Source organism: Varroa jacobsoni, unplaced genomic scaffold (assembly GCF_002532875.2).
Source record: "Varroa jacobsoni isolate VJ856 unplaced genomic scaffold, vjacob_1.0 scaffold_1204, whole genome shotgun sequence".
NCBI lineage: Eukaryota > Metazoa > Arthropoda > Arachnida > Mesostigmata > Varroidae > Varroa > Varroa jacobsoni.
In genome coordinates, this window is record NW_019214106.1 from 66,500 (window position 1) to 86,820 (window position 20,321).

General features: G+C 35.5%; 1 protein-coding gene across 3 annotated transcripts in view; it reads right to left on the minus strand.

Moving 5' to 3' along the window:
- Paf-AHalpha (Platelet-activating factor acetylhydrolase alpha) overlaps positions 1-15,863 on the minus strand; it is a 62,010-nt gene extending 46,147 nt beyond the window's left edge. The window contains exons 1-5 of one of the 3 annotated variants that reach the window (XR_015313894.1): positions 15,600-15,862; positions 10,013-10,102; positions 4,999-5,115; positions 2,665-2,802; positions 2,334-2,465 (exon numbers count right to left, since the gene is read on the minus strand). Coding sequence is in view for 1 of the 3 variants with exons in the window: in XM_086971384.1 (XP_086827510.1) it covers positions 2,334-2,465; positions 2,665-2,802; positions 4,999-5,115; positions 10,013-10,102; positions 15,600-15,683 (561 nt within the window). In the remaining 2 variants the exon portion in view is untranslated. Of the gene's footprint in view, positions 1-2,333; positions 2,466-2,664; positions 2,803-4,998; positions 5,116-10,012; positions 10,103-15,599 lie in introns of all 3 variants that reach the window. The other 2 variants (XM_086971384.1, XR_015313895.1) reach the window with 2 other exon arrangements.
- Between the last annotated feature and the right edge of the window lie 4,458 nt (positions 15,864-20,321).

Genomic DNA, 20,321 nt, shown 5'->3' on the forward strand with positions numbered 1-20,321 from the left:
AAGTCCATCTTTGAACATAGCAAACTACATTCATGCAGCCCCTTACTTGTGCAGTTTTTGCTATAAAAGGCGCAAATACCGCGAGCCAGTCTTTGACCCTAGCAAGAATTAAAATATATTACTTTCAGATCTCCCTTCGGTAGTGCGGGTTCAACTACAGTCTAAATAATTTTTTCCATATATATATATATGGAGTGCCTCAGAGCAATACCGTCTAAGTCGCCAACTTGATCAAAAATGGAGCTCAGCTTCTCATTGGAATTTCTTGAACGCATATTTCCAATTTCGGATATTCAAGAAAATCACAAATACTGAAATCCGGTTTTGCCTTCTTGAAATACAATACAGACATTTCTTTTATTAAAGCGGAAGTAATATGACACAAATGCACGTACTCGTATTATATTACCCTTTTTAAATATAAAAGCATTTCACATTGCACTGCAAAAAGGCAAAGCTCAATTGGAATAATAGTTTCTATTGAGTAACTTAAATCTGAGAGCTGAAAAAGCCCTGTTCGTGTAGGTAATTGTACACAGTAGTGGCAGTCACCGCCTTGGATGACTGAATTGAACAGATATTCTATACATTTATCTACATTTACATTGCACTATATTTATTATGATTATTAAGTGCTAGAATACCGACTCTGCGTCGGGATTTAATAATAGTAGGAAGGACCGCTTAGCCTCTGGAAGTGTTGCACTATCGAGAAATACGTTTAGGGTCCCGCAAGCGTTAAAACATTTATACTTTTATTTACTGAGAAGTCTTCCGTACCCTAGGACAATATATTTCTTTAGAGGGGTCAACTAGTTTAAAATTTTCTGAGAATACCCGAAGGATCAGGTTACCTATACGAGAGGCAGCTATGGGTTTATCTACAATGTGATTTTGGAATTTTATTTGCCTATCAAATTTAAATCCCAAAATCTATCCAAAAAATCCAAAAAAAATATCCACTACCTTTATAGCCTGTTGATCTAAGTTGTGCAGTGTACTGTTAAAAGCAGTCTCTTGAGTGGCAAGACGGGTATTTTCCTTCAGTTTGTCGCACTAAAAGAAAATATTGTCACTTTCTTTTTGAATTTCCACTATATTTCAAAACTTCTGTGTACATTGTATGTAGGTAACGTCTAGTAGCAAACCTAACCTTGTCTCAAAATCACACATGTAAAAGAAATCCATAGGGCTCTGTCAAGAGAAAAGTTTTCGACTTTGTTCAAAAAGATTCGTTTTGTGAAGTATGACCTACATCAAGCAACAACTCCAAAATGAATCTAAAGAGATACTATTTTTTTAAGAAGAATACGAAAGTCAATTTGTCGAACATACGCATGATATACACGCTAGGGTTATGTTTTACCAGTGTTATGTTCAGAAGTTCAACTGTAGGCAACAAGCAGCCTCTTCGACAATAGGAAAATATACGTGGCACAAGTGACTTTTTGAAGACAAAAGGTAAAATCACGTCTGGACTAAGACTGCCCTTGCATTGAAAAGTAACTAACACAAATTTTTGCAATGGCGTTTGCGGGGGTAGACTCAGCCTCACTAAGGACTAAATTAATCTGTACAGGTACGTGGTGTTTAGTGCGTATTTTTTAAGTATTTTCGAGGGGTGTATCAATATTTAAGTATATCGATAAAAAGCTGAGCTCCCTAAGCTGAATTTTGCTATAATAAACTAAATATTGACCGCAACTAAAATGTTATGGCTAAAAATTGAACAAGATCGAAAAGTATGGCACCTCCTGCCCCAGTACTTAACATATTTTGCCATATTATGGATTTGAGACTTCATTGCACCGATCTTGTAATCACGTGAAAACTATCCATGTCATCTTTCCTGGATTTAGTAAATTGTTTATTTTATGAAATGTTTGCACATTCCATACACTAATAATAATAAACAAAAAACGGTGCAGGAGATAAGTCTAAAGTCTCATTTTTACTCGCTGGTCAGAGTTGTTTAATTTGTTAAAGGCTTTGTCAAGCACTGATAATGAGAAATAATGTAAGAACAAATTAGGTAAACTCTCAGTCGAAAGTTATGCGTGAGGGGAGGGCGTGAAGGGGTTACTATGACTACTTATCAAACTAGATCATAAATATGAAAAAAAAAACAAAAGATAGAAGGGCTACAAAAGGTATAAACGATTTACGGCGTTTTTGTTTTTGTTCGAAACCTGTAAAACAAGGGAAATCACATTTTGACTTTTTGGAAAGAAGACCGAAAAATAATAACATTTTAGCTACCAGGCATGTAATTCATTGTATATGTAAATATATGGAACTTTAGTGATAATAGATGAATAAACTTAAGCGCTCACCTTAACAAAGATCGAACTAACGTCAATTAACTGACAATCATCAAGGTTTTCAGTTGCAGCGTGAAGTAGTTGATTTGTTTCAGATACCAACGCGCGCAAGGGCGATTCCTGCTGACAACAGGGCAGCAGACCCTGAGGTAGAGCGATACGAAAGAGAATGATAGTCTACTAATAAGAAATTGACTTTATGTAAATTCTAACCTAAGTTAATGGTTGACGCTCTTTTTGCACTGGACGGTCAAAAGATTATTAAGATAACGGAACATACTAAACAAGTAACTCGTCAAAAATCAATAGCCATTTACAATTGTATAGATATAACATTAATTACCATAACAATAATAAATGGCTGTTTTTCACCCTTCTTATGAGTCCTCACTGCACGCACACACGCTTCGATTCCAGCCGCGATTGTCTGCGGAGAGTCTCCCGTTCTAAGATTGTTGGAGCCAATCGAAATTACTACAACCTGTACAATGACAGCACAACAAGAAGGAACAATGAAACCAACCAAAACTACTGATTGTTTTTGCACCCCAATACCGCCCAGAACCTCACGGCTACCTACTAGAATGATAAATCTAGTCTTTCAAATGTGTGCTGTTGCCATAAAGAATTAAATATTAACTGTTCATATTGTGATAAATGATGACAATATTGAGCTTTTTTACTTATGTTGAAGAAGCATGTACAGATACTGGCGGTCACTTTTTGTAGGCATTTGAAGGTATAAAGATTATGTGGAAATCGGCAATCTTCGCTGTTCAATTTCGATGTTCAAAAATGTAAAAGACTGATGATTATTAAAATACAAAATACGAAAAATGAAATGAGAAATAGAATAATTGAAATTATTTTTAACACAGATAAAATTTTACAGTGTTGTGCGCTCCCTAAGCTAACACCAAGTCTTAAAAAGCTGAAAAAGAAATGTAATATACACCGTGAGCGTAATGAAGTAACACTGGTATTTTAAATTATTGTACTGTACCACATTTCAGTTCTCTGAGGATCCATTATACTCATATTTGTAGTATACAGTTCGAAAGCAGAGACAAAGCCAAACTGTAGTTAAAACAACATCTCTGTCAACTATTGGCTTATCTTGTACCCGCAACTACTACTTCACTACTCTATGGTCTTAATACAACAACTGAGCTTAAAAGAGTAAATAGATATTTAGACAGATAGAAATCTTGGTTCACCCAACTAGCTTTTTGGCGATATTCTGTAAATCGATTCGTGTTACTGGTTTTAAAAAGGGCTTGTACCTCAAAATTTAGTTTCCGAGCTTAGTTTTCCTAAACAGCTAACTCACTTTCAAAAAAATGTTAAGAAGCATTGCACGCAAGCTAAAATTTTATCTGTCGCCTTTGGAGGCGTGTAGGACGCCTGATCAATGAATACGCGATCCAAGATTCGATCCTCACCTTAGGTTCAGTGATTTTTACTATCATTTCGAGTTGTTAATATTTTGAATATCAGTTTGCTGCCCTATCTTTTTCCATAACTTTTTTTTTTGCTTACACAGGTTGTATAGTATATGTCGTTTACCGCACTTGAACTAGCGACCTTCTGTTTTTTTAGGTGGAGGCACGGTTGTTCAGCTTAAACATCGTTATACTTCCTACTAGTAACATATATATAAAATTAGCTTCCACTATTACCTAAAATAACGGCCAACATGAAAAGACCTTGTTCATGCATTGTGTGTGAACGTAAAGATCAGTTGTAGCGTAGCAGACTTATTGAAGTAAAGACCACAGAATACGTGGTCTAGAAGTCAATAAATTCTTTTTGTTTCAGCTGCGGGCTTTTATCCTATGCTAAACCAGCTCCTGACTGCTATCCATTCTATAACAGATTTCTCTAACCCACTGCCGCAATAATTAGTGCGGTACATAAAAAAAAAACCACACTAAACAAATTTAAATTAAGCTACTGTCAAATCAATTGCTACTGGTACAATCCTGCGCAAAACAGTATCCCTTTACTTATTTAAAATTATGCAACTCTATACTATTCAGGATGGCAATGGCGAGATGACCATGTCGTCATAGCAGAATCAACTTGACTCTACACTATCTGAAGGATATCGCAGGCGGACAACAAAAGTTCACTTATTTTTTTCTTTTTTAATATTTTATTCGAGAGATAAAATGTACGACTCCTGACCGGTAGAGATCATTTTAAGATATTTCTGGGGAAATTAATTATATTCACACTGGTGAAACGTAACTCAGAATTAATCTGCTATTGAGAAGTTGAATCATTTAAAAAATAGCTAAGCTTTAGCTAAAGATATTTAGAACCTTCTACTGGTTTCTGCAGCGTCCGCTTTGCCATCGTAGCATTTTTATACCTACGCCCTTAAACTTGCTTTTTCTAAGACATTTTATATTTAAACTCAATTCCTAAAATCTTCTCTATTTTATAATTATTAGCAGCAGTCCACCATCAAGAAGATCTAAACGGGATGGCGAGAACAGTGGTAGTAATATGCAGTCTAAAAAGGAGCGTAACTTGACCATAAAAAGAGAAATATACAACTCAAGGTGTATTTTTTTCACTATTCAGTCTGTGCTATTATTGCAGAATACATAAGAAGGAGCAAGATCAACCGTAAATATTTCCTAACACTTCTTCGAAGATTGGTTAAAATTACCTTAGGGGTAACTTTATCAAGAAGAGAGTTTTCGAGCCTCCAAAGGAGGTCATGTGTCTTGTCTTCCACCGCCGACAGATTTAGTGAGTGAGATTGGGCGAATAAGATATCCCACACCTGAAAGGATACATTGTCTCTTCAATAAAGGTACCATATAAATCAATAAAAGAATATAACGTGTACTACTGTAGTACAATTATTTAGAGCAACTTTTCGCAGTTGAAGCCACAACTTTAAATTCGTCTACTGCATTTACCAAAATCATATTACTGGGAACTTTCGGCATATATATTGTAACGACTAAGAAAATTAATATTAAGCAGCTGCTAGTTTGGATTCAGTCAGGGCATAGAAAGCCCTAGCCGATCCATTACCAGCCTAAGATCAACGGCCTAGTCCTTGAAAATTCGGTGGCAGCGACGAATTCTTCGACTAGGCTTGTACAACCAACCGAACCAATAAATCTTTAGATGAGCCAAGTGTTCGCCCGCCCGATTTATGGTCGATGGTAGAGTATGGAGGACTAGACCGGGAACGCGGAAGTCAATTGTATACCTCTTAGTTGATGGCCATATCACCGACAGATGCAAGCTACTTTCGTTGTAACCGTTAGTACCGGTAGCGACGTAAAATCGTGGCTTATATGGTAGCCGTCGTCGAAGAGAGGAATGAAAACAGGCGCGGCCGCGAAGGACTATTGTCTGTGGAAGAAGACTTGATAGAAAAAAAGAAAGCAGAAGAGTGCTGCACCGGAAGCAAGCAGCTGCACACTCTACAAATTGGCCAAATTCGGACCGTAAGGACTTCGTGCTAGGAAGAAGCCGAAAGCGTACTAGGAATATAAGCGGAAGTATAAAGGTGCTAAGGCCGCTGGAGGACTATAGCGACAATGCATAGCCGCGAAGGCGGTGACCGATCAAGAATTGTCCTAGTTAGACAATCTGACTTACAAAGGGCGGAACTGTGAAGGGTCTATGTGAATGCTATGAAAAAGTTGCATAGTTGCTCGACTAGACTAATATAGACACTAAAGATCAATAAATCATAAAGAGCCACCAGCTCGGACGTAGTTAATGTATAAAAGCCAGAGCCCTTAGCTGATACATTGTCAACCTCCAACTAACGGCTTAGCCCATCACAATATACATTAATCCATTCTAGAAGTTGCGTATGGAAACGCTAACGATTAAGTTTATAGCTGTTCAAAACCTACCAGAAGGCTAGGACAAGCGCATAAAAATAAAAGAAAGTACCTCTAATACATATAAAGGAATCATCACTTCAGACCAACAAAAGTTATTCAGTTCAATAGTCCACTGGATTCGCCTGGAACAACATAGTTTGTGCATATCATTACTACCCATGGATACCGAATAAACCGAAGAAATCTTTTTTTTTCCTTATTAGACTCCCAGGTTTTCTTGATTTCTTCGGAGAAGTAATTCTTAGCGATAAATAGTAAAAGAAAGCCGCATAAAATGTTTTTTGTTGATTAAATAGTCAACCGAATTGCCCGACCTTTCAAATTCTAAATGAATAATAAATAGAAATAAAAATAAATCGGTTTTCTTTTCCTTTGCGACACCTAGATCCAACAACAGGGCATTAAATGGCATTTTAATATAGAGACCACGCCAATTCAAGCATAGGCCTGTATGTTTCACAATATAGGTCCACTGAGACGTCTGCGACATGACGTTTAGTTACCTTATGATAAGCTTATTTCAATAAAATATTACGAGAGCGACAGCTGGGGCATTAAAAGCTACAAAGGTTTTCTCCTCTTATTGTTGGCAACAATCGGGAGCAGCTCCCACAGAGCATAGTAATAAAATTTGCAAAACATAATCACTGCTTGTAAAATTTATTCTACATTTATTAAATTTTCTCCTAGGTTAGGCAAAATAACACAGCTAAAAAATTTGATCCAAATAAAGTTATCACTAGTCACCTAGACGTCACGGCGAAATGCATGTTTAATATTACACTCTACAAGTGATTGCTCCACATTCTTGAAAACAAAGTGCTGCAGAACTGCTACTGTAGTGGCCTGCAGCAAATAAAAAATCCAACTATTCCTCGTTTTGTCTATTGTTCCCCCATACTCTACAGACTGTGACTCAGATAATGGCACATTACAAAAGGCTGAACCAGAAGCTTTTAGAAAAGCTTATATTATATATATTTCAATTCACAGGCGGTTATGGTCACAGATATCAGCAATTCCTAAATTGAGACTAAATTCCTAAAAAGAAACTTCTAATAGTTGTAAGGTTGAGAGTAATATATTATGATAGAACACGAAACTGAACTAAAAATAGGCTAACTATGCGACGTACCATGCTAAAACGTATCATAAAGACTCATAAACCTTTTCAAGAAACGCTATTTTTATTTTGGATTAAATCCCAGCTTGCCATAAAGAACCTTAAATCTAGTTTTCTTTTTTTGTGTAAAATAATTTTTGTAGGGTGAAAATTATGAGCAAATGTTAAATAGAAAAACAGCTTTCCGGATTCTTGCTGATGTCGCATTTGTGGTCCGTACAAATCTGCGGTCATGGAGCTCTTTGGTTATAACCTTTAATAAAAAAAATATACAATTATTTTGCTACGGTAGATACATAATTTTAGTAAGTGCATTTAATTATGGGAGACAGACGAGACACAAGCGACTTAAGTTAGAAAGGTAGAGACCTCGATTTTCCTGTAATATAATGATCAGTTAAAAATAAGAAGATCTATTTAAAAATTTGTTTGATACACTATGTTTGGGAACACTAATGAAATACGAAAAAATGACTAAGCTCTCTTTTACTTTACGAGATCACATCTTATAACGCTTGAAAAAAACAAATTTTGATTATACAAAAAGTTTATAAGGTTTGTTTCTTACTAAACTGGTGCGAGCTTGGCTATTTCATAGGTTAAGTTAAAAGTGTAAAAAAAATTCACCTTTTTCCCTTGCAAAGAAGCGAGAGCTAGCAGTTTAGAGAACGACGAACACAGCAATGTATGGATTTACGATGTCAAAAAGCTACAGCTTGAAACAACGTTTGTTTTTATAAAAATTTAGTATTGAAATGGGGACTCCATTACGGTGATACACTGCAAATGTGTACAGAATACCCGCGATAGTTCTTGTTGGCGAAGGAAATATTAAAGCTATCGATTAAGGAATTCGAAGAGACCATCTTACCCTCACATAAAGTGAAGTCAGGAATACCACAAGCTGGACGAACACCATTGCAGCAAAAAGTAGTCTGCATATCGATACAACAACCTCAACATTACGTCGCGCTCAACAATTCGGTCTATCCCGGAGCCTTTTGCGGTCTATTTTAAACCAAGAACTGCCTCTTTATCCTTACAGGGTACTGTTAACTCAACAATTAAATATCCAAGATCATCACAAGCAACGTTTATTCGCTGATCACATGTTGGAGAATAAGGCACGTGTCAGTGACATCTTTGATCACATGATCTTATACGATGAATCTCATTTTACAATAAATGGCTATACGTATGAACAAAATGATCGCATATAGCGGGAACTCAAGGGTCAGAGTCGAAAAAAAGTCACTGTGTGGTACGTCTTTTTTTCGATAAAACGGTAGCAACAGTCAGTGCCACCCCCGAGTCCGCCATTTGACTCGCCCTAAATTTTTTCGGGAGGCTATGTGAAGGACAATGCATATCAAACATCTCCGAACACAGTGTGCAGCCTGGAGCACCGTACTCGTAAAGTTATTGATAAAATGTCTGTTGAACTATACAGAGTTGTAATTCAAAATTACGCAGAACGGATTGAATCATGCAAATGGCCTCTGAGAAAATAGCATGCCATTGGATTTTTTTCTTCAAAAGTGACTATGAAACTGCAGCAAAAACCGATGGCAAGTTCCATTGTAACATGTACCAAACCTTTTTGTAGACCGAAATGAGGGTATAAAATGCAAACAATTGTCGGCTTCAACAAGACGAGCCAACTCGCCATTTAGCGCTGCAACAATCAATCTGCTTGAAACCATATTCCCAGACCGGCTAATCTCGACCGCTCCTGTGATTTGACTCCTTTCGTTTTTTTTTTTTTTCTGTGGGGCTATGTGAAGGAAAATACCAATAGAACACTGCTGCAAATAGTCCCTAGAGTGACATTTGCCGGGTAATAATTTCTACATGTAATGTAGCTTAAGCCTTTTAGGTTGACCTAATATAACAATGAAAACATGCAGAGAGACTTGCTTTTATTCTCCATTCCGGAAGCATTAAAATAAACTGGACGTTTTTAACCCACTCCATTTTAGCTTCCGTATATTTAGGACACGGTTGCGTATCCAAGTCCAAGTAAACAGCGATATAATTTATTATCGTTAACTTAATAATAAAAAAAATATTTTCATATATAATCGATAATCTTAAGATTTTATAAAGATTTACTTAAGGCCTTTACCTGTAACTAAACTGTCTACTTCAAAAAAAAGTGAGTGATTCTGTTTATCGGAATCACTACCGTAAAATTCGGTGTTTCGTTTGAGATATTTTCTTCTTGCTACTAGTAGTACATCAAAATATTTAACTTTGGTTTCATTTAGGAATGGGACCTTAGTTCTGTAAGTCGAATCATACATATTATTATCGACCTTCACTTCTCGAATTTGCCGCACATTCTGCCATGAATCAGCAAAACTGTCTAAATTTAATTTAAACGGAAAACATTCACATTTAGGCCCGAAATGTATGCTTCAATACGTAAAATTCTCATATTTTCCCAGAGTTAACAATTTTAATTATACTCAATGTTTTTTTTATCTAGCTCCAGTGTATAAAATTGACTTGTGCATATCAGATTCTGTTGCACGTAACGGAAGTATGCAAAGGGATACTACGTACAAAAAATCTTATAATTCGATCGTAATAAGATGATGCTCATACATTTTTATGTTTGGACTTCGAGGACTTTCAGAATCCTTCTACTAAACGTCAGCGCGCTAAGCCAGAACAGACCCACTTACCTGGGTAATAGAGAGAAAAGCTGTTGTATGATCCCCAAGAAAGACAATATCCGGTTCCTTGCCCTCCGAAATGTTAATCAGATGCTGATGCTACACAGGTTGAAAAGACGAAAAAAGTTTTATTTATTTTTTCTTCCGTTTTTATTTTATAAAACATATTGAAACTTCATAAGAATGCCCTAAATGGGGTACTTTAGACTTCTACAGATGTCCCGGTGATAGCGCAAAGAGATAACGTGTTTGGCTGCTAAGCTTACTAGATCACCATAGGTGGTCTTTTTAAGCGATTCGGTCATCAATCGTTAATAAATTTCGAAGCTTCTATAACAAAGATTTGTTTAATTTCTAATATCTACAAATCGGGCATAAAACCGGGTTTTGAAAACATTAGGATTCTTCAAATATTTGCAATTGCGAAACAAAATTGTCATTTCTGCTAACACCACATGTGGTTTAGGTTCGAACCTGGATATACTTGGTGTCATGCCGGAAGTTAAGCGTCTAAAGTAATACCTAACGGTCCAAATACAGCTTGTGGAATGCGAAAAACAAAGACTTCTGCAGATTGCTTATTACCTACTTTTATGTACAAGCGATGTATAATATAGGTTTGCCATGTTGTTATTACAAATATTACAGCACAACATATACTACAGTCTAGTTGTACTTATCTATCTTCATTATATTATTATATCTTACCTAGTATTATTTCAGTTGCTATAGCACTCTATATTCGTTCTTTCTCATTAGTTTAATCTGGTGAAAGTAAACGCTGTACGAGAGCTCGAAATGCCGACCACGAAATGCCCGGCGAAGTCGTGCAAGTAATGGTTCACCATAAATAATGAGTTCTACTAATCCACGGTATACAAATACACTACTAAAGCTGAATGTCTGCTTGTCTGTATCTTTATTTGTCCGGCTTAACTCGACCTCGTAGAATGGTTAAGTTTTATTCGGGCCCCGCGTGTGCGATCTGAGCTTGAGTTTACATTTACAACGGAAAAGTAAAATTTGTGTATATTTCTTAGATCGTGCTCAGTTGTTTTTTCAAACAGCTGGATACAGTGCGTTAACAGATTCATCGTATAAAGTAACGAGATTCATGAGACATTCATTCATGCAGGGTGACTAATAAAAACTGCACCAAAAAACGGGGTTACTGATACAGAATAAGAAATTCAGCTAATCTAAGAAATATGGTTATTGTAATCAGATTTAATAGAGGGTTTCAGAAGGACTGCAAAAAAGGGTTCCAGTAAATGTACTAGTGTAATTGATCAATAGCCTATGTTGGATTAGGTGTAACTCGTATCAAATATTAGAATAGGTTGATTAAATAATCGCAGAGTGGCAGCAGTACTAGAAGGAGAACAATACGCAAAGCAGGGTAACAGATTTACCGGACGACGATAAAATTGTTTCAAAAGAATAACGTAATTGGTACTGTTAGACCTCTAGAAAACGAAGTAACTGTAAAAACTTATGCCTGCTAAATAAAGTGAATCAGAATTGTTTATTTTTAAAGAGGCCGTTAAAATAACTATAAAAACGTAACATGTGAGGTGGAACAAAGTAATCGGAGTCGAATAACTAATGCTACGCGCCATAATTCAAGTCAAACTGATCGTAAAATTAACGAGTCAAGTTAGTTGAATGTATTAACGATAAAACAGACGCAATATTTGTGAATCCGTAGTACCTGTATATAACAAAGACTGAATATCTGTGTTTCTGTCAAATCCCCTAAAATGACGCACACAGAGTAAGTGGTTTGATTTTATAATTGACCTTAGCAAAATTCCATCCTGAGGTGGCCGTCAAATATGGTGACTGACTTAGAAAATAATTCCCATTGAATTTAAAGCAGCTTAGAACATTTTCGAGCGAATTGGTCATTATCTACTAATGAATTCTGAGGTTTCCGTAACAGAGCTTTCCTTAATTTCTAATATCTATGAGTTGAGAATCTATGAATAAAAATAAAATGGATCAATACAAAGTTACAAAACAGCTTAATTATGATGCAATAAATGCGCGGAATTACAAGGAAATTTCAAGAGGACACTGTAAATCACTGTTAAAAATCATGTATTGATAATAGCCCAATATGTTTGCACCTGAACCAGTGTTTGGGTTAAATAATGTCTTAAACCAGCGCCATATGTAAAACTCAAGATTGACTATATAGAGATGTAGCACAGTTTGTTTCGTATTATAGCAACTTGGAAGTAATATCAATTGTCTCTTCGAAAAGTGGGATTTAGTTAATGTAGTAACAAATGGATTGCAATGAGAGAACAAAATGAATGATGAGAAAAAAGAACTGCAACAAAGTAATGAGGTCATTGTGAACGAGTAATAGACTGAATTGAAATAAAACTGCTTGAACTGGATAACTGCGTACTAAGCGTAGCAGAGAAAGCAGAAGGTGTAAGATTTCAAAATTGAAAGCTGATGATTTTAATGAAAAAGACGAGGTATATCTTCTAGTGCTCGTTTTTGAATTATTATTATTATAGATTCAATTATGTCGCTTAGATTAGAGCTAAAGAAGTATAATACAAAGAAAAACATTCACTGGCTTCAAAAAAAAATTGTAATCCTAAAAATAGTATCTATAGCTCCTAGAGCTAATCTAGAACGCGCTTAAGTTAGGTACATGGCCGCTTGATAGACGCTTTAGGGTAATCGTATACCGTAGTTGCGGGAACTTTAGTTATTTGTGAGCCAGCATTACTTGGAGGGTTACATGGACTAATTTTATCTTTACGAAAAAAAAAAATGAAAACATATTTGTTCACATCAGTAGTAACGCAAAACTCTGCTTTCTATCCGTTTCTGCAGGATTTACAAGTACAACCAGTATAATGAACGCAAAGACTCAGCTTGAGATTTTTGCTAATGTCAACGGTATTATTGAAAACAGCAAAGGAATGTAAGAGGTCAAAACTTCTGCCCAGTGGCACAAGTTTGTTTAATCTTTTAGGCAGTGCTATTAAAGAATAGCACTGCCTAAAAGATTAAACAAACTTGTGCTTCTCAAAAGCAGGGGAGGTTTCGGAAACAACCCGAAAAAGAAACGATAACCTTAATAAAAAAGAAGTAATTTAAGTGGGCCTTGAGCCCATTCCCATTCCTATGGATAACATTTAGAAAATCGTACTGCATATGGCTCAGTTATTCACATCTTCTGTGAAAGTCTTCTAGATATCAAACTAGGATCTTTACAGAAGAAGATCACATACTAGTTGTCTTTAGATTAAACTTCCTTTGTTGCATTCCTTATTACACCAACCCTGCTACACTGATTTGTGTAACACTGCACTCATATACTATTTGTTTTACAAACTTATCTTAAACACGCTACAAGAATACTACAAAGACTCGTTGGTGGTAAGAAGCTCAAACTTGAAAGCAGTATGTCCTCTCATGTATCACTTGGGCTCCGTATAAATGAAGTTATATGCTCACATTTCGTTTCATGCTACTTTGACCGCTTCTGCAGTGCGCACTGTCATATCATAAGTAGAGCAGACGAATATGAGTCCAATATGTCGATATTTCCATACAGGTATTCTGTGACCATTTAAAAGTCGTTGTATCGGGTTTTTCTAGTAGGCGTTTCCTTAAAGACTGTTCGGGATTACTTACCAAGCATTTTTAAAGTACTCCTACCTTGATTCAAAAATAACTTTTTGATTAATAATTATGCTTCAATCGATATTGGCAGACATACGTTTGTTACAAAGTCATTCCATTATATTACGTACAAAAAAGTTCCAGCAGAATAAAGTAATGGACTGATAGCAGATTCAACGTCCCAAAAACGCAAAAAAAAAACTGCTAAAAAGTATAAAAGGTCTATTTCAATAAATTTAATCATTAAAGCTTAGTTGGACGTCCCAATTTGCGACTGATATTTGGCTTATCATAATGTCCGTTTCTATTTAAGGATCGAAATGTATCAAAAATTACTTTTTGATACATTTTAATGGATTTTTGGAACCCATTAAATTAAAAGTCCGTTGAAGGTGTTTCGGTTCTTTTCTCAGACAAAGTTCAGGCAAAATAAGTTTTTAGGCTCGGTGCGGGGTTTGTCCTTTATAAAATAATTGAATAATAGCTGGTCTTCGATCAAATTTTGTAGATGACGCTTTGCTTTTTACACTAGTGAGTTTGTCAATTTACTTTAAAAACAACTGGCTTTCTTGCGGTACCAAAAACTGCAAGTGAAAGTAGTCCATAGTAGGACAGTCCGCCAAAGTATATCTGAACTTGAATGCCCCACCCTGAACATGTAGTTTTCTATTTAAATAGTAAGTGTAAATTACTGAGGCAGATTTTTCTATTTCAGTATATGCATAGCTCATCGATTATAGCTAGAATTGAGTATTAATAAGAGAAAAAAGATAGCGGCATGGTGATGTCTTACATGTAACGACACTCTAGAATTGATCGAATAGCTAACTAGGTTCTACGGCATACATTACTCCGCTGACAACCGCGATATAATAAAATCTGCAGCCCGATAAAGATTGTGTACCATGTTGTTGTGTCACAGACTTTTTTTGATTAAATAGGTTTGCAAGTTTCTTAGAAAACAAAATTGGAAAGTGCGTATTCGTATTCTACACGGCATTCACTTCCCCGAATACGAGCTAACATCTGTGAAATAAACTTTACTTTAAAACGTGTTCTTCTATATACAAGTAGGTGAAAAAGAATGAGCCTTTCAAGTAAGTATGGTAATAACTAAAGTTCTAATTAAAATGAGGCGATCGTACTACAATTGTCGTCTTTGATACCTTGTTGTTGCTGCATGCAGTATTTTACAGCGTTAAAAATTTGCATTACTCGGTAATAATCTCTCTTTCTGATCGAATTTATTACTTACGAAGTGAAATATAATCAACTAGAAGCAAATGACATTTATCTTTCCATATGCCGTTATGCGAAATTGCATACTAGAGAAAACGAATGATACAAGATTACTCCACATTAGTTTAGAATGCTTTATCGTGTTTTGTCATAAACGAACATTATTTGGCTAAATGAATTTAACTGTTTATAATGTTATTCTTTTTTAGTTTTTCAGCATAATTGGTCATTTTGTACTTTTTAATAGCATCGAGTGTTATTAAACTCCTTATTTATAAAAGAAGGAAGCAACTCTAATCAGCTTAAAATCGTTTCCTTATTAGTAACAAATTGAGCACCCTTAAAGGAAACCTTAAAAGGTTGAACACTTTACTAAGTGCATAATTATAAAATTTCGTTAAATAACATAGATATATTAAGCTTCTGTGAATGAACAATACTTTGTAAAGTATACTAAAAACATTAATTTAAGGGTGTACTGAAATCTATTGGGGCATAAGGATGTTAACAACCGTGATGTCGCTGTTCAATCATTTGGAACAACTGCTTAGAGCTTACTTTCAGAATTTTCATATTACTTGCGCACACTGTTCATTAGTTATTTCCGACAATGCTTTGATTTCACAAATCATTTGAATGTCATTGCTTATCAATACATGCTCTAATTAACCTCAATAGATTTATTAATTATAGGATCATTACTCACATAGCTCCGTAAGCACTGGCCCTCGCTGTCACCGTGGCCCGTGCTTCCCGTGGGCCGAGCCGCTGCACAGGAAGAAGTGGACATCTTAAGGATTTTATTATTTCTCTCAACTCTCCTAGTAAATATTACCTACACAGTCAAAGCGAGTACAAATAGCAGAACCTGAAACCAAGTGCCGCCTTTCAGCCAGCTGTACAGTACGCAGTGCAGACAAACAGTGGGCGGACTCTTTGTCTCCTATGCTACAAAATCAGAAACAGATATCACAATAACAACAAACACACCCAAAGTGTGTCGACGACACTTGATGGTCCTTGATGGTCTGCAATGATCTTTTCCTACGCCAGCTTTCTCTTTTTCAAACGTAGACAAAAACGTGTGTAGTATAGGAACTTTAATAGACTAAATTAAATAATCGGAAAGAATTAGCTTGTATTTTTCTAGTTATTTATAGAGAACACTGTCGTCACTCCATGGATTATGTATTTTTATTTTTTATTGAAATCCACAATTCAACTCAACAAAGACGCACGTTAATAATTTACAGTGAATGATGCATACTAGTAACTAGGAATATTCAGGACGTTTATTGATACCACTGTATAGCATATTAAGATAAGAGAAAATAAAGCTGAGCATAATTCTAACTTATTTTTTACATCACCTGTAGTTATTATACCTATGTGAAATCCTCGGTGCATAGCATCAAAAACTTCCTCATCTGGCATCTAACCTATGAAAGGGCATGGAAACCATAGAGGTAGCTATTAATCTAAATAATAATTCCCGTTAATTCCTACTCTCACTGGTTGTTAATACATGGCAATAATTTTCACTGACGCTGAGGTAAGCAATCAGACCAACCTGAATAGATATGTTCAACAAGTAAACCAAGTTTCATATTTTGTATTATAAAATATTTACGGAATTTCCGTATGAACTAATTTCCGAGGTGTTTTGACTTTCTTGCCAAGTTTTTCAGTTATAATTATCTTATAGGCGACCACTTTTTATTAGAATACCGGCACTAGTATTGCATGCGTAGTTATTGAGATCTTACTTATGTCAAAAACACTAACATGCTTTCGATTATGTTACAAACGGTAAGTGCAAGAAAATTAATATGGAATGTGTATCCCAGTAAGAACTACATTACTGCCATAGGAACAAAAGTTCAATTGAAAAATTGATTTTACGATTTTGAGTATGCTGGTACTGCCAACTTATTTGTCTACTCGAAAACATTACTTTTGAGGATAACTTCTAACACTCTAAAACGTGTGCCGGACATTGAAGCAATTAAACAGTGCTTTTCGGCTTGAGTGTATGTATTACTATTGTCACGTAAAGAAAAATAATTTGCCACAAACCTATACAACTGTACGGTCAATAAATTGCCCTTACAAAAATATATCCCTCTAAATTATATATATAATGCCATATAATGCCATATAACGCCAGTGTGGCAATAAGTGCAACATAGATAGTCGATAGACTAGATTTATATTCCACTCCACTTTCACATGAACTTGTCAGATCGATCAACAGTAACAACTATACCGAAATCTCAATTGCTTGGTCAACTTACTCTTTAAATACTTGAAGTACTGGTTCCTTTCGCATCACCTATTGTTCAACGATTTTTTTTACTAATGCTGTCCAAACAAATTCACTGTTTCCTTATTTAAAGCCTCAGTATCGATATTCCTCATATGTACTTTTGAAAATAATAAAAAGAAACCCATATCATTCAGACTTTCAAAACAAATAACTTAGAAAAATAGGCGATAGGAGTTCCATATGCCTCGTTTTATAACATTGCGCAGAATGGACTAAATCAGAAACCTTGTTTGTGCTTTATTATTAGGACCGTATCCAGATCAAGACAGATATTTCAATAAAATGTTTGCATGCGCTAAAAGTGTCATTCCTGACCATTTACCGCGATTTACCTTGATTTAGGACCTACTCCGCTCACAGATATGTTTCAAATATTTCCTTTGCAAATGCGCGAATTTGATGGAACGAGTGAGCAAGTCGCCGTTATAGTGACGAGACTTGCTAGCCTTTCGATCAATCATGTCTTATATATGATAATCCAACCAGTTTAAGCTTGAGCTGTTTAACGGTCGTATGTGGTCACCCCAGAATATGCTGATATGTTCAAGCAGCCAGTCCTGCATTAACCGGCTAGTATAAACTGGTGCACTGTCTTGCCCTTTTTAGGCATTTAGTTAGTTACGGTCGCCTAAACCTTTAATAAAAGATACAGGTAATTTTTTTTTGGTAACGCGTTCACAGGTCTTAAAAAAGTATGGTGGGGTGGCGTTTTCCTTACTGAAAATTGCACTCAGATTGGAGACCGAAAAATTGCTTTTACACATAGTGGGCCTATGTTCTGGATTGTGAGCATGCTAGGTGGATTGTAACAATTTTTACAAACGTAAATAACCGTTTTCCTGTCAGAGAAGAATCGAAGAAGGCCAGCTGTTTTATTCGTGAGGAGAAACAAAGTAAGCAGCAAATAATGCCGATAAATGTTCTTGGTTTTATTGCTCTCACAAAGCATCTCTCAGGCCTTTATGAGATATGAGATGTATCTAAAATCCTCGTAAAAGACCTGTGGCAATCTAGTCCTGCTTAGTTGAATTTCTTTCGTCAAAGCCCCCATTAAAACCGAATGATCAGCAAAAATGTACTTTTTAACAGTATCGATTATCTCCGGGTCTGGCCGTACTGAAACTTGTTTCTGCTTCCTCTATAACCACATACTCACTTAGCATGCCCTGTACGCTCGATTTGGTGAAAGTTTAGCTCCAAGACATTGTATAATAGCTAATTTTTCAGAGATCCCGAAAACAACAAATTGCTTTTCGTCGTGGCAAGTTTGTTTAGAACGAACACAAAAACAAAGTTGTTTGCAATGATACCAGTTTCGCACTAACGCATTGGTGGAATCCACCAGGGCCAGCCGAAAAAAGCCCGAATTTAATACGGCTACCCTTACATACATTAAAAAAGCGGTAATAGTACATTCAATGATTCGATATATGTATATCCTATAAGGGATATTAATACGTACTTCTACCACTTTACTACTATTTTCTAACTTTAAGCCACAACTCACACCGTGTCATCATTCTTGTCAATATCGTCTCAATCTCGCATAACCTTTCAATAAATCCTCTATTTGTTCCAGTCATATCCGTTTTAAGTATATATGAGTTATGAAATGCCTGCTATCTAAAACAGTCCGTTATCTCGTTTATCTTTTATTATCTCTGCTTATCTACTATTTGCTGTGCATTGCCGACAATCAGTCCTTATGTAACTTTTCCTTTTACAATAGAAGTTAACGCAAAACGTGTTCGATGAAAGATCTGATTTTTAAGTTATTCCATTCAAAGAAATAGTTCGTTGATATGAAACGATACAATTTGTATCTTGTTGTCATGCGCATACGCTAATATTGTCTAGAGTTCCTGACGTATCTTTGTATCGACTTTGAAGTGTTAAATCAATCACAAAGTCGTTCCCTATAACATGCAGTTTTGTATGCAGATTACTGCGCCTATTTTAATTGCTACAAATGTCAAATAGTAGAAAGTGTTTAGCAATATTGAATAAAAAGAATAGATGACTTTTAAACAACCTTTAATTTTTAGCAAACTTAAATTTTGTTGTGTGCGAAAAATTATTAATTACTTAATTTTTTTTTATAAAAAGACAACAGTAGTTTAAAATGGAAATCGTGAATGATGTTAAGATTTTCCATTAATTATGATTAAATAGTATGTATGAATGTTTTTTCGATCAAACTTCATGGTGCTTAGATGCCCAAAAAATCGCATAGCAACATTTTGATAAATAAGAGATATGTCAAATTGTTAATTATATTGGTATTTTATTAATGTAACTTTTTGACGTAAAGCGTTTGAAAATGATCTGCGGACAGCTCCAATAAAAAACATAACTTACTTTGTAGTCAGATTTGTTGCGCAATACATTAATTAATTTCAGAGATAGACGATATATCGATGCGATGTTTGATTGATTTTGTGACTGAAGACGTGTATCCTAAGGAACATTAGACCTAACGTCTGTGTTTCATCAAAATACAGTTTTGTCAGGTTAGCTAAAAAAGCTTAAAATTATATTAACAGAAATAAAACATCATTCTCTCAGTCGTCAAGGTGTTTGAAATAATGGTGAAATTCCATCCAGACGTCATCAGATTTATAATCCGCCAAAATACTTCGGTAGCTTATAGGAGTCTATCAAAAAAGTGTCTGTGGGTTTAAAGTGAAAGCCTTCTTTCTTTTGAAGTATTAAATACGCTATGATAAAAAAAAAAGTCTCAAAAACCACAGGTGTGCGCCGTCGTATTCAGCGGGTTTTGTTCGTCTATTTTTTGGCGTTCGAGGTAAGGAAAATGGTGAGCGAAGTGCAATCAAATCAATCTACTATCATTATATGCCAAGCAACTTTGCATATTATCTAATGCATAGTATTTATTCAACAGCATCCTTTTAATCCCTAAATGTCAATTGTCTTCAGTTTCCAAGATTCTGCACAATTGCGGATAGGGGAGCTGTAAGATTATAATAGGACCCTCGCGGCTTTCCGCCGTTTAAAATATTAGAACTCGTCCAAGACTTGGTCCATTTACCCTCTTGTGTCTCTTATTGATATTTCTTGTTTGCTTGCACGAGAGTGACTAAA